General features: G+C 33.0%; 1 protein-coding gene across 1 annotated transcript in view; it reads left to right on the forward strand.

The window, feature by feature from the left end:
* Positions 1–892: 892 nt before the first annotated feature.
* The window catches only part of LOC145259868 (nucleosome-remodeling factor subunit BPTF-like), a gene marked incomplete in the record, with an annotated part of 138,393 nt that continues 117,343 nt past the window's right edge, over positions 893–21,942 (forward strand). The window contains 4 exon segments of the mRNA XM_080117743.1: positions 893–2,600; positions 16,291–16,411; positions 20,551–20,672; positions 21,146–21,351. Of these exon segments, the coding sequence (XP_079973869.1) occupies positions 1,561–2,600; positions 16,291–16,411; positions 20,551–20,672; positions 21,146–21,351 (1,489 nt within the window).

Below are 21,942 nucleotides of genomic sequence, written 5' to 3' on the forward strand. Positions count from 1 at the left end.
AAAATATATAACTCTAACCCGGGTCATTCCAAATCGGAATATATTAGTTTTGTAAATTTATCTTGTGGATTTTTGATAATTTTTAGTAGGAGACACACACACACACACACACACACACACACACACACACACACAATGTAACTTTCCTTTATCTGATAGATTAATGAAAAAGAAACAAGTAACATTTAACTGAATTATATTACATAAAACAACCCATTTCATTGTTTTAGTTATTAAAAAATGTTAATTTTAGTGTACAACTTGTGTATTAAAAAAAATGGGATTTATATTTTAGTTTTTATTACGTATGTGAAAAATATTTAAAACAATTCAGGTTGAAATATTAAAGAAAGCTAACAACAATAAAATTAAGAGAGAATGTAATTTTTAGTTTGGTCAGATATCTATTAGAATTCGTCTAAGATAAAGAGGATCTAGTAAACAGAAAAATTTCTTTCTTTTAACAATCATAAATTCGCGCCCTCTTGATTACTTCATATATGCAGATTGAATTGGACACACACACACACACACACACACACACACACACACACACACATAAACGTACAAATACACGCAATGTTTTGTCGGTTCTTTTTCTGGTTTTAAAGTCTTTATTTATTCACACAGATTCATAATATTTCTAAAGCCGCCAAAATAGGACGATAAAAAAATCATTTCAAAATCGCAAAAATATAAGATTAAAATCTTATTTATTGTAAAATGGTTGTATATTTATTTTTTAAAATATAATTTTTATTTTTCTATTGTTGATTATGATTAATTATAATCATTAAATTTTGTTCTTGTAATTGAATAGAAAATATTGAATTTTTTAAGTTTCGTTTTCCGTTGTTTTGAAGTTCAGATTCTGGGTTTTGTATTGCGCTTCGACCGAATGGTTGATGAAAGACTGTCATCCATTGGTCGATCGCTCGGCGTCTATACGCCAGAATTTGTTAGTCTAATTCGGAAATCACGCCGACATAGGCACCAGGAAGCCGGTCGCGATCTTACATTTAATTGTGCCCACCTTATCAAATCGGGCAGAGCATGATGCCAACCGTGGATCGGCCATTATCGAAAGAAAAAGACAAAAAACGAACGGCGTGCAACTGATCCAATTGTAAAATGCGTTACAGAAAGGCTTGTTATTCGACGACGGTAAGAAGGTTCGGTGCAACTCTTTCTTGTTGTTGTCACTTTGCTCGCCTCGCTTTCTCCATACAGCTGTTTTCTCCTCACTTAAACTGTTCGGGTTTATAGCCAAGATCTTATTGTTGGTTGTGATACATTGTGGATATGCAAGGATTTCGCTAGCCGCCAGTATAGTTCGAGCAAAAAAGTCAACTGAGAAGCGAAGAGCGAGTGCCCCGCTCCCACAGCTCGAGCAGCCATGGCAAAGCGTTAAGGCGGAGTCACGTGACAAAGAAAATGGCGGCTTCCCCGTTTATTTAACATGGAATGCACTCTAAACGATTGTAATGGACCTCATTCAGTCGAAATTATTACATCACAGCATGCCTAGATCATTGTAGAACCTGTCTTCTATAATCCAACATGTCAACGAAATCGAGGCGAGCGAGAGGCCGCCCACCAAAGACTCCTTTGTCGGGACGGACTACCTTTCTGAAAAGACCTCGAGCTTACTCTGGCAGTAGCTTTATTGATAGCCATCATCAACATTTGGACGGTGCCACCGCTTCTGGTGGCACAGGAACGTTTGGTAGTCCTCACTTAATACACCACGGCCACCCCCATCATCACACTATTAGGGGTGCCCCCCGGGGACCTCGCCTGAGAGAGGCTGCTCAAAAGGGCCGCACCTACATCCAACAGATGCTCGAGGACGATGACGATGATGCTCCCAGGAACCTCGATCCAGACCCTGACAAGTCCAGCGACGTGACTGACCTGGATATTATAGACGATGACCGTTGCTCAGACGACACTTACGAGGAGTCAGAGTCTGTTTACAGCGAGGAGAGTTATAGTACTGTTAGTTCGTATGGTCGGCGAAAGTACCATTCTCGGAGGCCGAAAACCCCCGATCTGGACGAAACCCGTGAGATTCCTCCTCTTCAGTTACCCGCATCTGCAACTGACCTCTCCATACCAACAGAACATATAATGCAAGCACTGAGCATCTATGAGGTGTTAAGGCATTTTCGAACCATTCTTCGTCTCTCACCATTTGTATTCGAAGACTTTTGTGCAGCTCTGCTCTGTGACGAGCAATGTTTATTATTGGCAGAAATTCATATAGCTTTGATGAAAGCCTTGTTACGCGAAGAGGAAGCTAATAACACGACGTTCGGAGCGCATGACTTAAAAGACAGTATCAATATCGCCTTGTTCTTTTTGGATGGTATGACATGGACAGAACTGGTCAGGTCCTACTTGGATAGTGACCAGAACCAAGAATTTAAACAAACTCTACGGGTGTTGGAACAGCCCGATTTTCCATTTGTCTGTATTGAGGACAGATTAATAGTTCTGCAGACATTGACGGATCTCTTCCTTGCCACTAATTCTGTCAGGGAAGAAATCATGAGCGAAGGCAACATTCAATATGACGATCATTGCCGATCTTGTCATAAGTAAGTATAATAAACACGATGATTGATATTTTTAGGAGTTGCAAAGCATATACACAAGTTATTGTTTTGTCTTTTGTTTTTCTCTTAAGTTCGATGATCAGAACATAGAAAGATAAGACATGTTTCATATTATGTTGTTTAGGTATTTCCAATCAAAATAAACAAGAAATACTTCACAAATGCGATCTTTTTTTGTCGGGATATATCATTTTTGAAATGATCAAATTTTCGGCTCATTTTCACTGTATATGATTGTATAAATGAAAAGTGTATATTTTTAGAAATTTATAACGTTTGCTCTTTATAGCAAAATTAGAAAGTGATCAAAAACCGGTATGTTTTTTTTTTCTTTTTTATTTCATACGAAATTGCGCGTGATAAAATATTTTTTATTTGATGAGTACAACAGCTGGGCTGGACCATTAATACTTGATTTATTATTATTTACACTTTAATTCAGAACATTTCTTTTTAATTTTCAGTTTAATGGCTTCAAAATTACTGTTAATTTCGCTAAATATTTTTTATTTATATAGAACATGACACTTCAAATGTAATTTTGAAGCCTGGGAAAGTTTAAATGCATGAAGTCGACTATCATTGTTCATTTGTGTTTCTAAATAAGAGGAAGCATTAATTTTCTTACCTCTTCAAAAACCTTTTCGTCATTTTTGTAGATAGTAATTATCACCATTTTTCTTTTTACCATCAAATAATTGATGTGAAAAAGTTTGTCAAAAATCCGATTGTAAGTTTCAAATGTAACTAAAAATTATTAAATTTAGTTTTATAACGAACAAAACTGTAAAATGTGAAAGTTTTTATATTTATAAGTCGGTAAAATTTTTATGTCATTTGAAATGTTATGCTGAACATTTTCATTTCATATATAATTTAAATGTTTCGTCACTATTGCGTGATATTTTCATGCATCAATATTTACATTTTGTTGATTTCGTCGTTAAAATTTAAAGATTAAAAAAAAATTAAAAATCATTTGGATCGAGGGGAGATAATTCAAGTTTACATTAAAACACGTTGCTTATCTAAAAATGAAAACATTTTCAAATTCTAATATTTAAAACTACAAAAACAAGGCTATTTAATGACTTTTACTTTCAACACAAAGGAGATGTCTCTAATTTTAAAGCTATCTTAGTACTCAATATTCCATCTGTTGTATATACCGAACCTTTTCAATGTCGTACAAGGATTCCTTGGAATTTCCAAGCCAACATTAACAACTTTTTTTTTTCTTTTTCTCTGCTTATTTTTTGTCGTTTAGCAAAGAAATCTTGAATAACTGGTTCTTTTCCAATTCCATCAGAACAAAACCTGTAAACAAATAGGGCAAGAAATCCGTATACATTCATTGCCAATAATTATATAAGTTTACATTTTCTAACACTGTTTTATGTCCTTAATGTAGTCATTTCCTTCTGTGAATTTTTGCATAAAATATAAGTGATTTCTGAAATGTTTTAGTTGATTAGAAATTAACACTATTGTTTCTTAACGCTGACATGTAAAAATAACTTTGGGTGGCTTCCGTGTTTAATAAACTAAAATCTACAAATTACATATTTTGGCAATATTTGAACTGCATGAATACGATTAGGATTTCTAAAGGCATTTAAAAATTAATAAAGTATTTGAAAAATAACCATCATCTTTGAAAAAAGATATACTAAAAATATACAAATTTATCGGAATTAATTTCATATTTGTTTCTTATTCATTTTATCCTTTGGTTTTAAATAATCTCGTCTGATATTATTCCTGTAATAACTATTTAATATGTCATGGCATAGAGAAATGCATGTGTACCTGTAAATGTTTATGCACTTTTAATATCAAAAGTTCTAAAAATGCACTTAAATTAAAAATTGCAAAACAAAAAGAAATCAATCTTGTATATCATACTGATCTATTTTATACTAATAGAATTGCTGATTTGGGCACAAGGTCATCAAAACAACTTTCAAAAAAAAAAAAAAATCTACAAACCTCAGGTTAGTGTTTCATATGAATTTTGAAGATACATTATTTAAACTGCTCAGATATTTTAATGTCTTTGTTAACTCCCCCCCCCTTCCCAGAATTCAACATATAAAAGAAAATATAAAATCCATCTAAAATTTATGGATTTTAAATCTATTACCATCAAGTGAGATTGCTATGAATGGGCTATTGCGCAGAAAAGCCTATTCCTGGAATAATGAAAATGTGAAGAAAAATGTTTATTTCAGCTTTTTATACTTTAAAAAAAAAATTTTTTTCTTTCATGTCAAAAAAGTGTACAACGCTATTATTATAATAAATTATAATAGCACCTTGTAACAAAGCAGCCATCTTTCAGAACAGAAAAAGATGACCAGGCAGTGCTTCAACATTCTGATCCACATCTGGCATCAATTGAAATGAATGGCTCTCGTCTTCAGGAGGCCTCAAATTTTGACAAGCTTCTTGGCTTGACCATTACTCCTGATCTTAAATGGAACACGTACATCAAATCTGTTGCCAAGGCCGCTGGAAAAATGGTGGGATCTTTCTATCGATCCGGTAGATATCTCACTGCTGATGCTATTCTCTATCTATATAAGAGCCAGGTACGTCCAAGGATGGAATACTGTTGCCACATCTGGGCAGGAGCTGCTAGAAAGGACTTGGCCTGCCTTGATAGAGTTCAAAATAGACTTCGTAGCCTCGTAGGAGATGGCCTTTTCTCTTCCTTGTAACCTCTATCTCACAGAAGAGATGTTGCGAGTTTGTTTCTGATGTATCGTTATTTTCATGGAAAGTGTTCGACTGAGCTTCAATCTATGGTCCCCCCTCGCCAAACTTTCACAAGAAACACTCGTCTAGCTGTAAACACTATCAATAATTCTCCTCACTCTTTATCTGTGCCTAAACCTAAACGTAGATTCCATGAACAAAGCTTCTTTCTTAGAACTGCACGCCTGTGGAATTGTCTTCCGTTTTCCTGCTTTCTGGCTGACTACAATATGGTTGTCTTCAAGTCTAACGTAAATAAGTTCTTGATGAGCCGTTCCATATAAGTTATCAAATTTACCAAATTTTCATTACTAATGATTACTATATTGTCCAATTTCTACTGTACACTCTTTAACCCTTATCCTTGAGTGGCCTCTTGGCCTTGATAATGTGGTGATGCCTATGTAAAAAAAAAAAAAAAAAAAAAAGGCACTTTAGCATTTTCTCATGCTAAATGTAGATGGATGTGAAGTGGTAAGATGATGCAATGAAACAGTTGTTCCTGAAGTTTTTTTTTATCTATGTTTTAGTGATATTTTCTCTCTCGGCAAAATATAGTCCTTGAATCCGACTGGCAACAGAATTTCCAAAAACTTCTTGTATTGACTCAGTGTTGGCAGGAAACACAAATTATGTTCCATGTGTAACAAGTTTAAAGGTTCAAACAAGTCAAGGTTGATTAGCTAAGAGCAAAAAAGATTGACATAGGATTATTATAGTCTCTGTTGATGGTATATTTTGTTGTAATAGTCAGTTATGTTGCTTCAAAATACAGTTTAACAAACTATTAAACCAACTTTTATTATATAAGAAAATGATTCATTATTATTTAAAATTTAAAAAAATGCATTGTTTTGTTTCCTACAAAAAAAAGTTAAAAAAAAATAGATGTTCACATGAAGTTTATTTTCCAACTTGATATTTTCAAGGAAATCATGTTTTTTTTTGTTTTTTTTTTAAATGTGAAATCCATTTAAATTGAATAAAGATGGGCATCTTTATTCAATTTAGAGTGTAAATTCAGCTTGTCATATTTCATAAACCAAAACAGTGATATGTTAGCATGTATTCAATTAACAGAAATTAGATAAAGCAGTTACATTTTCATATTTAACTATATGTGTGAAGGTGTGTAGGTTGTTATTTGGCCCCTGAAAACCAATGCTTTGTTTGGAGCTTGTCAGTTTGAGAAGACAACTCATTTAAGAGAAGGAAAACTGATTTTCAACCTCTGTTGCCATGTGATCATAACCACTAATCAGAAGGCTTCAGGATTTAATCCTCAAGAAAAATCTGGAGTGAAAGTCTCTAACACAGTTTGAGATTAAATAAAGCAATACCATGGCAATTCCTGCAGCTGGAATAATGTATATCAGCATTTGCCTGTCCAATAAACGAGCAATGTAAAGAGGGGAATTTGCATGGCTGATAGCTTGTTCTTCAGCCAGGTTTTGTGCTCTTTTTCAAAACTGAAGAATACATACAGTCTTTCACCAGTTCCATGAACTACTTTACACTCATATTTTAATGTATCTGCAGTAATAGTTCATTTAACATACACATCTTTGTTGTTGTTAATCTCTATTGACTTGTCTCCGTCCGATAATCAGTTTCTAATCCTTAACATTCAATAAAACTATACATAATTTACAATAGACCATAATGTGCTCTTCAGCATTAGAAAAATCATATTTTTGCATTAACACATGAGCATTTGCCAAAGTGAAATTGTTATTTACAAGCTAAGAATTGCTGATTATTATTTACTGGGACTATTCTTAATTAAAATCACACGTATGTTTACATTTCTGATGATAATTAATATCCTGTTGGAAAAATCTATAGCTTTACTAGCATGTTTTTTAAAGGTTCGAACTAGTTTGCTTTTTATTGTGTGGAAAGTAGAATTAACATATTTTAATAAGTTTGAAATTGTTAGATTTATTGTTTCTCATTTTGTCAGGTGGTGGGACATGATTGCTCTAACAGATATTGTTGTGGCCTATGGAATTGAGTCTACTGCCTTCAAGTCTCATTAGATATGTTGTGGTTATATGAATATACAAGTTCTCCAAATAACATAGCAATGTGTGTTCAATTATTGAAACAAAATCTTTTATAATAATTATTTCAAATTTTAAAAATAGCTAAAAAAACAAAGCAAATCTTTTATTGAACAATGATTTTTCTCGTTTAAGAATTATGTTGATTTCTACATTACATTAGTTTTTGTTTTGTTTTTTTATAAAAGTGGGTGTACATTAGATAAGTTTCAATTAAAGCTTGATCTACATTAATATAATTACCTGACCATCTAAAAAAAATCTCTATTTCCTTTATGCTTATTGATATGTAAAGAAAATGGAAATGTTCACATTTGATGCCTGAAAATATGAGCTTTTTTTTATCTCCATTATGTAGAATTGTGTAGTAATAATGCTACAATCTTTGAAGAACAGAAAGTATGCTCCCTAGCTGCTAAAGGCACATGGAAACCAGAAGATGTGACTTGTTTTCGTAGAAGGTCCACATGAAGTGGCAAAATTAAATGCACGTAAAAGGAAGAAAACCTGAAAGGGGGAAATTTTGTTTATGTCTGATCGATGAACATCCATCAGTTCATTTGGGTGTGTGGAAATTTGACTACTGTCTGATTTCACTTTGACAAAAATTCTAAACCTTACCGAACAACTTCATGCAAGGTAACATTACTACCAAGAAAACTGGAGTCTGACATTTCCACTTTGTAACTGTATAGGAACAGAATTATGGATGTTTTTTTTTCTCAAAAAACTAAATATTTGATTTTTTTGTATTGGTTATTTTAATCATAAAAATAACAGTTATTTTTTAAAAATATTTTTAGTTATTTGTTCTTTTAGAACCACAAAAAGAATCAAGCATTTTTACACACGTGCGTACATTATGCAAATTATGTTAATGTTTTTTTTTTTTTCTTCAAGATATTATGAAAATAGTCTTCATGTAAACATTGGGAGAGACACGATTAAAGAAATAAGTTTTTAAAAATTTGTTTACTTTTAAGGATATTCATTTTTTTCACTTGTAATAATTTAATTGCATTAACTCTATTATTTTTTACTGTTTACTTTTTTTTTTATCTAATGTAAGTCAGTTTAATCAATATGCAATTGTCAATTTAATAAATTAAATCACTTTTAACATCAAAAGTTGGACTAGCTCCTCTATAAAAAAAGAATTAATATATATAAAAAAAAAATGCCCCCTCCAGTATCTAAAATGTGTGCTGACATCAGAACAATTTATTGACCATCATCATATTGTATGAATCTAAAGATTTTATCATTGGCATTGGTTTTCTCAATATTTTTCTAGCCAGATTTTTTTCTAGAAATATATTTTTAAATATATTGGATACTTATGGGAAGGACCATGTGAAGGTTGCACACATCCTAAGTGAAAGTGATTTTTTTTTTTTTTTTTTTGTAGAATAAACTGCATTTGAGCTTAAGACACCTAGGTTATCAGTTGATGTTGTTAACCACGAGACCACTGTCACCTCCCAATTTCTTCATGACTTATGCAGAAGATAATTTGCTATTTTGCAAATTTTGTCTTCATAGTTATTTTTATGGTTGTCCCAATAAATGATCAAGTTAAAACTTCATGTGACAAAAAGTGAAACTCAAGACAATTGCAAGTTTGTCCAAAAAGTAAAGGCACAAGATGATTTTTTATTTTTTAAAAATTAGTCTATTACATAACGAAAATTTGCGAGTGTCCAGTTAAATCATGAACTGCATGAGGCACACAACTGGGATATGGTAAAAAAACAAAACAAAACAAAAAACGCTGTAAATTATTATTTTTACAAATCAAATATTACATCTTACTAACATTAAGATATAATAAAGCTATTTTTATAACATTTTAAAAATATGTAGATAGAAAGATTTAGCCAGTCTTATCCTCATGGTTTTATAATATATTTATTAGGCCATTTTTAAATATGTTAAATATATTTTTCTAAAGAAATAAATTAAAAGAATTTATCAATTACTCAAGTGATAGAAATTATTCAAACAACTTTCTGCTGAGCTACGTAATGTTATAGCATTACAAGTTGATTTTTTCTTTTTAGATAATTGTTATTTTATCAACCTGCATGAAAAGAGCTATGTAAAAGATGCTTAAAACCGTTCGAATTATCCAAATACCATCAGTAGTTCAAAAGTTATGAGAATTTTAAGTGCCAAAATTTAGGCTTTTCTGTGGACATTTTTCTTTAGAAAAAGTGAGCTTAATTACGGACCTGAAGAAATTCGGTAATTTCACCACCATTTATTCATTTTTCAAGCTATTCTCATGAAACTTAGCACTCTTATGTAAAATTGTGTGCTCTTTCTGATTATGCAGTCAAATCTGATGTATCTCTTTACCATAAGCCATGAATTATAAATTCAGATGTACAAATTTCAATTTTTTTTAAACTGGTGCATGGTATCATACAGTGGGTGTCTATTCATGAACAAAACTAAGTATTATACAGGTATTTAAATATAGCTTTATTGAGAATAGGCATTTTCCTGCCTCCTCACCAAAGGAGAGCTTAATCTTGGGTGTAGCCATTGAATTTCTAAAGAGCATTCATGGCCGGTATTTATTACTCCCCTCAAAAAAAAGAAAAAATTGAGTAGATTTTGTATTTCTGTAAAAGATGGAAATTCCCATAGTCGACCAGAACTTATGCATTTTGGGACCAGTCTAATTTTCAATTTTGTAAATCCTCTCTATCTGGCCCAAAATATACCCCTGTTTTCTGACATACAATCATAAATCGTACTCTACATGAATCCTCAATGTAGCTTTCACAGTACCAGAATACCAGGAATCCTGATAAGCAACAACTATATATTCACCAGTTGATGGTACTTTTTGTTATTTCTATTGTTTTACTAAAAATTCAACTTCAATTTAAAAAAAAAACTGTTATTTTGCTGACTGCATCATAGGGCAGTGGGTAATGAGGTCAGGTTGTAAACTTCAATTTTTACATTCTAGCCCACATAGCGGTAGTTTATTTTTTAAAACTTTTTGAAAGTTTTAACATTTAAACAGGGTTAAGATTTTTATTTTTGCCGTAACATTTTTCTTATTTTGAGCAGGGTTGCAGGTTTTAGTCTGAGTTGGATTTCTAAGAGTACTAGGAGTCAGAATTTTTTTTATCCAACTCCGATTCTTTAAATCTAATAAATTTATCTTTTTTTACATGGTTTTCCTGTTCGGTTTTACCATTTGCACAATTTAGCAGTTTTTGTATTGTTTTGCTTTCATTTTTGGAGGTATATCATATTTTATATTGTACTGCAATGCTTCTACTTCATCAGCATATTTCAGTCCATCGGATCATGCAAATCCTTTCTGAACAGTTGTTTTTGTTTTGGTTGTGACATCACACAGGATCAATGAAAATTCTGTCTTTGAGTGAAATCACTGGATTACATCAGGTCCAGTTCCTAAATCAAATAGAATTTGGCAATTGGATTAGTCTGGGATCGATCTGAAATTACAATTTTACCCCCCCCCCCTAAATCAATTCGTGCTGCCACCATGTGATGGCATTGTGTACGATACTTAAACAAAAAAAAAAGCTGATTCTGGCTGAAGCAATGTCTCCCAGTGATTTTTCTTTTTCTTTGTGTTCGGTATTTATCACATTTTTCTTAAATAGAAATATGCTAGATTATGATAAAACTACTTCATAATATAAAAATCATACATTTATCAAATAAATTTAGTTGTTTGAAATATACGGAATAGAAATCGGGTTACTAGAGAATATGATAGGCCTACAAGTGGAGCAATGAAAAATAGGAATCCGAGTAAAGAAATTCACAAAGCATCTTAATCTAATTAAAAACTGATTGTTATAAAGACAATTGCAAATTAGACCTAAGTGTACCAGATATTTATGCATTAACCCATAACCATAATAGTAACAAGTCGTGTGCGTGTGGTCCCCCTGTGGTGCTGCAGTGAATGTGAGATGATGCCACAAAAAATATTGGAGAAATGATGAATGTGAGAACTGTGAAGTGCCAACATTGCCTTCACATTTTCGTTAAAGTTTCAAAAAATATCTAATGGATGGGGCAAAAGTTATGGGGTAAAAAGTGTCATTTTTTGCAATTTTGGGGCATTTGTGACTCCCCCCCCTTTTGAGCTCCAGGGAATGCCGAATACCAGTGAAAATGGACAAACGGTGCAGTTTTACACCTTAAGACATATATATTTGAACTCCACACTATATAGACATACATATCAAGTTTTTGAGTAATATGAAAAAAGAGCTCCAAAAAGGCATGTTTTTTAGCCCTAAAAGTCCCAGAGAGATACGAACCAGAATTTTGCCAGGTTCACCTATACTGAATTTATATTAAGAACAATGGCCTCCACATTTTGGCCAAGTTTGAGGAAAATCTAATGGATGGATCAAACGCTAAGGGGCAAAAAGTGTAATTTTTTACCTCTTTTGAGCCCCTAGGGACGCCGAATCCCAGTCTAAATGGATAACAGGGCAGTTTCATGCCTTAACACATGTATATTTGAGTTGACCACCGTGAAAAAAATATTATATAGTCAGATATATCAAGTTTTTGTTGAGAAATATGAAAAAAGAACCACAGAAGGGTGTTTTTAGCACTAAAAGTCCCCGGTGACACGAACCAGAATTTTCCCAGGGTCACCCATACTGGATTTATATTAAGAATAATAGGCTCCATGTTTTGGCTAAGTTTCAGAAAAATCTAAGGGATGGATCAAAAGTTATGGGACAAAACATGTCAATTTTGACCAATTTGGGGCATTTTTTTTTTAATCTCTTTTGAGCCCCTGGAGATGCAACAGGAATTTTCACAAAAAAAATTTTTTTTACTGTGCACATTTATTTAATGAAATACAACTTGTGGCAAAAATTTCAGGAAAAACTAATGGACGGTTATCTGGCAATCATCTGGAATAACAGACGCACGCCACTGAAAACATGGGTCCCTCTCTGATAAATCAGAGGACCAGAAAGAAAATATCTACGCCAAATCTTGTACATTGTGTAATGTGACTTTGGTAAAGACAAATGGTGATATGCTGGTTAGGATAGGTTGATTTTGAAATAACAGGGCTATGGGGGGAGTTGCAAATTATCAGAAGAAAGATTGTCAATATTTGAGAAAATTACTTTAAATTGTGAAATAATTTAGGGTTCTGCTTAGATAAGTGTTATTGAACAATGTCAGCCTGTACTGTAAAATGATGTGGCTTTAGAATGTGAAATAGACGAGCTTTGGTATTTTGGCTCTTTGCATCTCACAATGCCAAATATGAAAGCCAAATAGATCCTAGCTAAAATCCGTCCCCATAAAATAGGTCCCAAAGATGAGGTAAAATGGTCAGAAAAAATACTAGTCTATCTAGAGTAATAACATAATGATGCCATAAACATGTATAAATAGGATAATTAGAACTTGTTTTATGCTCTAAAGAAATTCAAGTAAGCTAGATACCTATCCAACCAACTTAAGTAGTGATTCGGACCTAGGTCCACCCTAGTTATTTTGTGTGTGTGTGTTTACAGCCTTAAAAATATATAAACAATTAACTGATTAAGTAATATTTAATGATGAGACCATTTCGAAGCAAATCTTTAAAAAAAAAAATTAAAAAGTTCCCCCCACACGTTTTGAAGCGTTTCTACATATTTTAAAAATGTTTGGAACTGATACCCCAATCCCACTCATTCCCTCTTTTACCTCCCTTCCACCACTAAACTTGAAAAAAATGTTAATGATTATGTCTCGCTATGTTGTGAAGAAGTGGAGTCTCATTTTATGTTAAATTTATACAGGAAAGTGATCCCCCACTCTAAAATGTTAAATTTTGATTATTTAAAAAAAATCCTTTTATATCATCTATAAATGCCGTTGGAATGTGTTAGTCAAAAAATAGTAGATTTCGATTTTCTTTAAGGAGGTAAACTACACTCGGTTAGGTTTTTTATAACCCAAATATCTTTTTAAATATGTAAATTGATCAAGTATATTTTTTACATTAGAAAAACGTATTTGCTTTTTTGTTGTTTGAAAACAATTCCAACTTGCAAGAAAAATACAAAAAAATAATCGTAAATAAGGAATTTCGAACGTGAAAAATGTACATTTTTTTAAAAAGTTAAAGTTCTAGTATTAATCACGCAAAGAAAATATCTTTGAAATCATGTAAATTGATCATTTTTTAAATTTATTTCTTTTAAACAATTGTCTTATTGTTATTTGTTGTTAATAAATCTTGCCTATATCATCTGCATGTATCAAGTATTTGCGCTAAAGCAATATAATTTCAGTGTTATATATATATACTAGCCTGAGTGCACAGCATTACCAGGGTGTTTGGAGGTATGTGTTGAGAAAAAAAAAAAAAAGTGGTAGGAGGCAGGCTGGCTCGAACCTGTGCTGTGAATGAAAGAAAAGCATGTGAAAATAAAAAAACGTGACATCTTTGCCGTTGTGTCTATCGCCAAACCGGAAGAGATGAAAGTTTAAATTAAGGCTAGTCAATCGAAAAGAGGGGATGACTTTTGAAAATATTGGCAAAAAAAGCCCCCCCCCCTCCTTGTAGAAAAGTGCTTAGTTGAGGGTGAAGGAATAATGTTTATAGCCAATTTTTTTTTTTTTTTATATATTTGTCGTCCAAAGGATTGAGCTTCAAAACAATACCAATTTCGTGAAAATCCCTTGCCTCTGTCGAAAGTTTTAGGCAGACATAAAAACATACGTGCATACATACATACAAGTGAGATTTATGTTACAGATATATACTCTGATTTTGAGGCTTACGTAATGTGATTTTTTTTTCCTTTTAAAACAAAAACTTAATTATTTTCAAGTTCACTTAAACTGGTTTTCATGTACTTCTTTTTTTCTCGCCGATTACATTCTTGTGTTTGTTTTTTGTTTTGTTTTTTTCACACCTTTCTCCACCCGGGCACAAATGAACAAAATATATATATAATTGGAAATGATAAATCCTTGAAATGTAACTACATTTATGTATAGAATTAGGGAAAAGGAAATGTAGAAATATATAAGGTAATTTTTATTAGTTTGCTTAGTATAGTTTAGGTGGTTTAGAGTATTGTGCAGAGTAATATCAAGGAAATTGAAGAGTGATTAGTTTCTAGTTTGATAACACACTCCTATCTATCCACAACACATTAGTTTTGCTAACATTGTCAACAAACTAAATATAATCGAACACGCTATTGTTTCATTTCTGAACTAGAAACTAATTTTGTTTTCAACTTCTTTGTAACATCATGAATGAAGTAAACTGTGATCTTTTTTACAAAACAATAATCTTTCAGAGATTTGAAATATCTAGAATGAACTCTCTACAGTTGTTTGTTACATAGGCACTTACATTAGTATTTTGTTATTAGTGTAAGGATGTGTGTGTATGTATGTGTGTGTATATATATATATATATATATATATATATATATATACTAGCAGTATTACCCTGCCTTGCTTGGGGGATGCTTTGATGCCTTTTTGATCTGTATCTTTAGTAATTTCAATTTTTTTTTTTTTGTAATCCTAAAATTATTTTAATAAATTTTGGTTATATTGATACCTTACTGATCAATGTCGCCCCCACACCATGGATGCAACATGCCAGCAACAATCCAATTTCTTTGATTTGTCCCCTTAACCGCTAGTCTTCCAACTCAAAACCAACTACTTTGGCGAGGTTTTGGGGGCCATAATTTCTTATGATCACCAACTATCTATTTGTTGTAAGAATCTATGTTGTTGTTGCTGTATTGTTCTACATTTCGTTGTGTTCGAAAAATTCCTTATCTTATGTTGCCCGGCATACTACTTGTGCTTTGTTGTTGGGGCCTATATTTTGTTAAACTGCATATAAGAAACCTCTGAATCACATTTTCACTAAATATGTGTGTAGACTGTTTTGCAATTTCTTCAGGATCACTTGCTTGTCAATTATAAAGTTTAATTAAAGTAACATAATATTCCAGTTTTATATTGCAAAAATAATAAATATTTTAAAAATATACACATACACATAAATTTTCCAATCTTATAAATAAACTTCTTTCCAATTAACGAAAAAAAAAAAACATTAAGAAATTTACGTGTGAGGTTTGAACCTACAGACCATAATCATACCAAAAAAAATATGTAAAATTTCAATTTTCTTATAAAATTCTTTGCAGTTAATGAAAAATATCAAGAAATTTATGTGCAGGGTTTCAACCTACAGACAACGTCATGCAAAAAACAAAAACATGCTATCAACGTACCCACAGTAGAATTTTCACGGCCCGTTCTATCATTTTTGCTAAACGACATGGAAAAAATGGCTTAACAGATAATAGATAAATTAAAATAAATTTCATTTATCAATCATCGGTAATTATCAGGAGCATTCTGAGACAAAACTTAACTAAGATCACTCGTAGACTTATGCACTAAAGTTCTGTAAATTTTAAAGAAAATCTGTTCAGCTGTTTCGGAGTCTATAAGGAACACACACAAAGTTGCATTTATATAATTATATATATATATATATAGAGAGAGAGAGAATGAGATATACTTGTATCTAAAAAATACTGGGATTTACTGATCATTCATATACTGCAAATTTATAAATAATTTCTCTTGAACACATTAATTTATAATTTTGTGTATCCATATATACTGTTTAATGTTTGTGCTTAAGTGAAATAGTTTTCCTGTTGTTCATAAATTGGGGAGAATTTCATTCCTACTTTGGTTCATTCCAAAATGAATGTTTATTAGTTTTTGATCCTCAGTATTTGTAAATTCTGCTGCATTTGGTTCTTTTCATACTTTTGAAGGTTGGGTGATCTCCTATGCTGCGAGACATGTCCTGCTGTCTACCATTTGAATTGTGTTGATCCTCCACTCCAAGAAGTACCTGAGGATGATTGGTTATGTAATGTTTGTAAAGCGCATCAGGTAAAGATATTTCTACGTAATGTTATACTGTTTCTTTATTTCAGTGTTTACTTCAAGTTTTTTATTTTATTCTTATTTCCAAATATTATATATCTCATTTTGAAATGTTTATTTAGATAGCTTAAGAATTTGAGCATCTAATCTTTTCTTGCCATATTCTCATAGAATGTATTAGTTTTAAACCTTGATTCACTTATTGCTTTCTTAGCTATTGTTTTATTTGGTCCATATTTACAGTTGCATACAGCAACAATGAATCAGAAATAAAATGTTCCCATAGTGAAAATGAATTGCTATAATTCTGCTTAATTTAAAAATTAGATTTTGTTTATTTACAAAATTCAGATATACTTTTTATTACTCTTTTGAAATATTTAAAATAAAATACTGCAAAAATGTAAATAAAATGATTGTTTTTAGTTCATTAATTTGACTGAACAATAATAATCAGGTATGAAAATATACTAAATTGAATTTATTATCTGTTCCAAGAGGATGTGCACAGGATCTTCTCGTCAGTGATTGTAGTGACTTGAAATCTTTTTTTTTTGTTAGGTTATCTCTATGGTTTTTACCAAGAAGCAAGGGATACATTGCTCCCTCCTCATATGCACACACTCAAGGAAAGGACATTTTTTTTTTTTATTATTATTTTATCTCTCTTCTCCAGTCAAAAACGGAAATAATTTTTTTTTTCGTGCGCTTGGAAAAGCCATTACAAGATGGAGGAGGTTAAAGCAGTATTAATACAGATAATCAAGGCCCAGATGGACCAGCAACAGAAGGCTGAGGAAAATTTAAAAGAACGTGATAAACAGCTCCAGTTACAATTTCAAGAGAGGCAACAAGCGTTGGAGGAGAGAATGTTACTTTAACAACAGACAAGAAGAGGTTTTGTTAAAAATGTTTGAAAGAACGGAACACAGGAATAACAGCTTTGTTTTTCCCAAAGTACGATATGGAACGCTATAGAAACGTTCAACTACCAACAGGTGGTGGATGGGACGATTGACGCTTTCTATCGGAGATATGAGGACCTATTCACCATGGATTGGCAAGAGTGGAGCAATGCTAAAAATGTTCACCTACTTTTGAGGAAATTAGGGACCACAGAACATTAGCAAGTTTGTGGATTATATTCTGCCCAGGAAGACGAGTGAATTGGAATTCTCTGAAGCGGTCAAACTTTTATCCAAACTGTTCAGCCCAAATACTATGCTCTTTCATAAAAGATGGAAGTGCTTTAACCTGCAAAAAAGCGACGACGATTACCTGACCTTCGCATCCGTGGTAAATAAACACTGCGATGATTTGCGTCTGTCTGACTTATCGGCAGATGACTTGAAGTGTTCAATTTTTGCGCAGGATCTAATCTCATCCAAAAACGCTGAGATTAGATGGCGTGTTCTCTCTAGACTTGAGAGCAAACAGGGCCTTACCCTCCAGAAGTTGGCCGAGGATTGTCAATGGGTAGTCTGCGTAAGGAACAACTTGAGACACGTCAAGGAGTCAGGCAAACATTCATTAGAAAGACGACCTTCAGACTGGAAAAATACTCACCCCGAAAAAGCAAAGCTGAAAGTAAGAAAACTCAGGCTACACCTTATAAGTACTACCCAGTCACAAAACCCAGATCCCCTACAAGCCAGTGCTATCGCTGTGGCGGGAAACATTGGTCGAGTCAATGTTTTTACAAAGATAAGTACTGCAATGAATGTGGCAGGAAGGGCCACAAAGCGATCCAGTGCAGGAAGAACAAGGACAAGAACAGTGTCCGACAGACTAGATCCGACTTGGATTCAGATAAGAACCGCCGCAAATATGTCACAGTTAACATTGCAAATAAAACTGTCCATCTACAATTAGATTCCAGATCAGACCTGTCCATCATTAACCTTAAGACGTGGAAAAGGCTAAAGAAACCAACCATGCAGAAGACGAATAAATCAGCTCGAGCTGTGACAGGCAATAAAGTGGAATTTGTGGGAGAGCTCACACTCTCAGTGACCTTAAATGGTGTTACTAAAAAAGTGAAAGTGTATGTACATAGGACATCCGAAAACCTCTTCGGTATTGACTGAATGGAGCGATTCGAATTGTGGGACCAACCTATAAATAAACTCTGTCATAGAGTAGAAGACTCGTCTACAGAGGCGCAACAATTGAAGGACGAGTTAAAAGAGGAATTTCCAGAAGTATTCTCACCAGGACTAGGAAAATATACAAAGGCTATAGCAAGATTTGAACTAAAAGAAAACACTCTGCCCGTTTTCAAGGAGAAACATTAGCCATGCGGATAGTCTATCTAGGCTGATACCATTGAAAAGGGATCTGTTTGCCACTCTTTAGATGGACAGGAAAATAAAAACGATGATGGGCAACACAATCAGAGAACTCCTGGTGTCTCTACCAGAGATTAAAAGGGAAGCAGACAAGCAATTAGTGATGCGGATAGCCTATCTAGGATGATACCATTGAAAAGGGATCCATTTGAAGATTCCATCATTGCCAGTCTTCGGACGGACAGGGAAATAAAAACGATGATGGGCAACACAATCAGAGAACTCCCGGTGTCTCTGCCGAAGATTAAAAGGGAAGCAGACAAGGATGACTTCATTTATGATATAAAAATAAGTTCGCCATAAAGGGCGATGTTCCGGAAGTATTTTCGCTTTGTCATGAGGTTTTACTATATGGCGAAAGAGTGGTGATTCCTAAAAGTCTCCAAAAACGAATTCTACGGGATTTTCACACAGGATATCCTGGGAAAAATTGTATGAAGAGTTTGATGAGGAACTATGTCTACTGGCCTAAAATGGACAAGGACATCAATGAGAGGATAGACTCGTGCACAGGCTGTGCCCTTGCGATTAAATCACCACCTTCTACGTTTAAACCTTGGCTGAAGACTGACTAGCTATGGTCTAGGGTGCACATCAATTTTGTGGGTCCGCTCCAGGACAATTGTTACTTAATCGTAGTCGATAGTTACTGCAAGTGGCCTGAGGTATTGAGGTACAGAAGACCAACAACTGGAACGACTATAAATTTCTTACATTAACTGTTCACACGTTTTGATGTAGTCGATTGCATCATAAGTGATAATGGAACCCAGTTTACCTCTGCTGAGTTCAAAAGTTTTTGTGATATGTTCCAAGTTAATCATATCATCACTTTCCAGTACTATCCTTGGTCGAAGCGGAACGCTTTGTGGACACTCTTAAAAGAGCACTGAAGAAGGCTCAAGGGACCCCAACAGATGAAGCACTTCAACAATTTCTACACGTGTATATGATTACACCCGACCCGAACACACCAACAGCAGTCTCACCTGCAGAAATGATGTTTTCGTGGAAAGTGAGATCCGTTTTTGACAAGCTCTTACCCAAACAGTCAAGGCCACTAGTGACCACTTGTGTACCCAGTAAACGTTTCATACCAGGTGAAAGAGTGTTTTTCAAAAGTTATAAAAACAACACATCATTCTGGGAGGTGGGTACAATTACTAAGAGAGTCAGTGACATGGTATATATCGTCCAAGTACCAACATATACCTACAAACGTCACCAGAACCAACTAAGAAGATGTCGATCAGTTGAAACCAGCGACAGTCCACCATTGGAAGATGAGCCGATAGATACTGTCTTCGAAACTTTTGATCTTAAATCTCCTCAACCAACACCTGATCTACGCCGGTTGTTCCGTAAAAAAAAGTTTACCGAGCCATTGATAAACCCTAAAAGGAAAAGATACTGACAGCTTTTACGAACAAAAAGCTTGGGAGGGGGGTGTTGGAGACGCCCCTCCATGGAATTAATTGACTATCTGATGACGTCACTTCCTCTGATGAGTACCGGTGCCAGGCAGTCAGAGATTGGTACTCGGCCAAGGAGGTCGTGTGCAAACGCCCAACAGTGGAGGAATGGTATTGCTCAACTCGCCTTGCCTGTAATATATGTGAATACATGTTTGTTTCTAAAAGTTCCATGTTCTTTTCATTTTTATTACCATTTAACACCATAACAAAATCATAAGAAGTTTCAGGTTTTCCAACATACATTTTTACTCAAATGACCATACCGAAATAATATTTTATTGGCCATGTCTCTCTATTCTGTGTGTGAATATTTTTCTTTTAGGCGAAAGGCTTGACGGATTGCATATCAGAAGCTGAACGAAGTGGTTTACTTTGTCGTCATGAACCAATTGGTTATGATAGATATGGAAGAAATTATTGGTTTCTTATACGCAGAATCATTGTGTAAGTAATACCTCCCCATTCAAATTGCTTTTTTACTACCAACAAATTAAGATTTCACATTTTTTTACCTGTATATTAGTCAAACAAAAAAAATCATTTCAACTGTTTTATAATGTTATCTATATTTTGTTCTTTTTCATACCATTGTACCTATTTCTTTTATGACTTTAATAAATACTTAAAAACATTTTTTTATTTTACAATCTCATTTTATTTTTTTGTTCAGATTAAGATTGAAAAATCTTATCAAGTTTAAATAAGATAATATTTAAAAATATTGGGAGATTATAACTTTTTAATAAAAAAAAATTGAACATCATGTTTAGTTAAAAAAAGTTTTTAAAAGTCTGATCTATTCATGTGTTTTTTAATAGTTTTTCCTATTAAGTTAATTTTTAGTTAATTTTTCTATTAAGTATTGTTAAATAAAAATGGGTAAATGTAAATTAAAAAACGAATTTCTTTTCTTTCAGAGAAAAAGATAACGAAACTTGGTATTATAGTTCAAAGGTTCAACTAGATGAATTATTGGAAAGTTTGGACAAAGATGAATGGGAAGCCGATTTAGTTGAGGCTATCAATGAAATGAAGGATGACATTGTAAGGCAAATGAATTTGACAGAAGAACTCACAAATGCAGCCAAAGGAAACAAGAAATGTGCTTTAGAAATTGAAAATGGTTTGTTTTAAGATTTTTATTTCTCTTTTTTTATTAACCTTCCAAACTGTTCTTAGGTGTTAGTAAGGGTTATGTATGTTCTCTGCTCTCTATCAGTGAGATGATCTAGATATTCTTCTCTTTGTAGAGCTACTTATGGAAAGATATGTATTTTCGCTTAAATATGTATACTAATAAATGGCGGCCAACATTGTTGTAAAGAATACTGTCTAAAGTACAACAACAATAGCAGTCAGATTCTTATTGGCAACATTTGACATTTTAAGATCATATTTATGAGTTATTTTAAAAATAAAAGCATACATGAATGTGTAAAAAAAAAAAAAAAAAAAAAGTCTGGAAAAAAAAAATTTCTGCTAATTGTGTGATTTAAATTGTAGCAGTCGATAGCAATAGCTATCACTGCAAGAATCATGTATATAGTAACAAATGAATGTGTTTGAAGTCTTCAGTTGAAAAAGAAAACAAAAACCATCCTACAGTTGTAAAGCAGCAAATAGATCAACTGAGGTAATTTTGTTTTGTTTAGAAAGTAGTTAAGTTATGAAGTTGGACCCCAGTTAATAATTATAATTTTTTAATTATTATAAT

This window comes from Euprymna scolopes, chromosome 35, assembly GCF_053919585.1.
Source record: "Euprymna scolopes isolate OS-2025 chromosome 35, ASM5391958v1, whole genome shotgun sequence".
Classification (NCBI taxonomy): Eukaryota; Metazoa; Mollusca; class Cephalopoda; order Sepiida; family Sepiolidae; genus Euprymna; species Euprymna scolopes.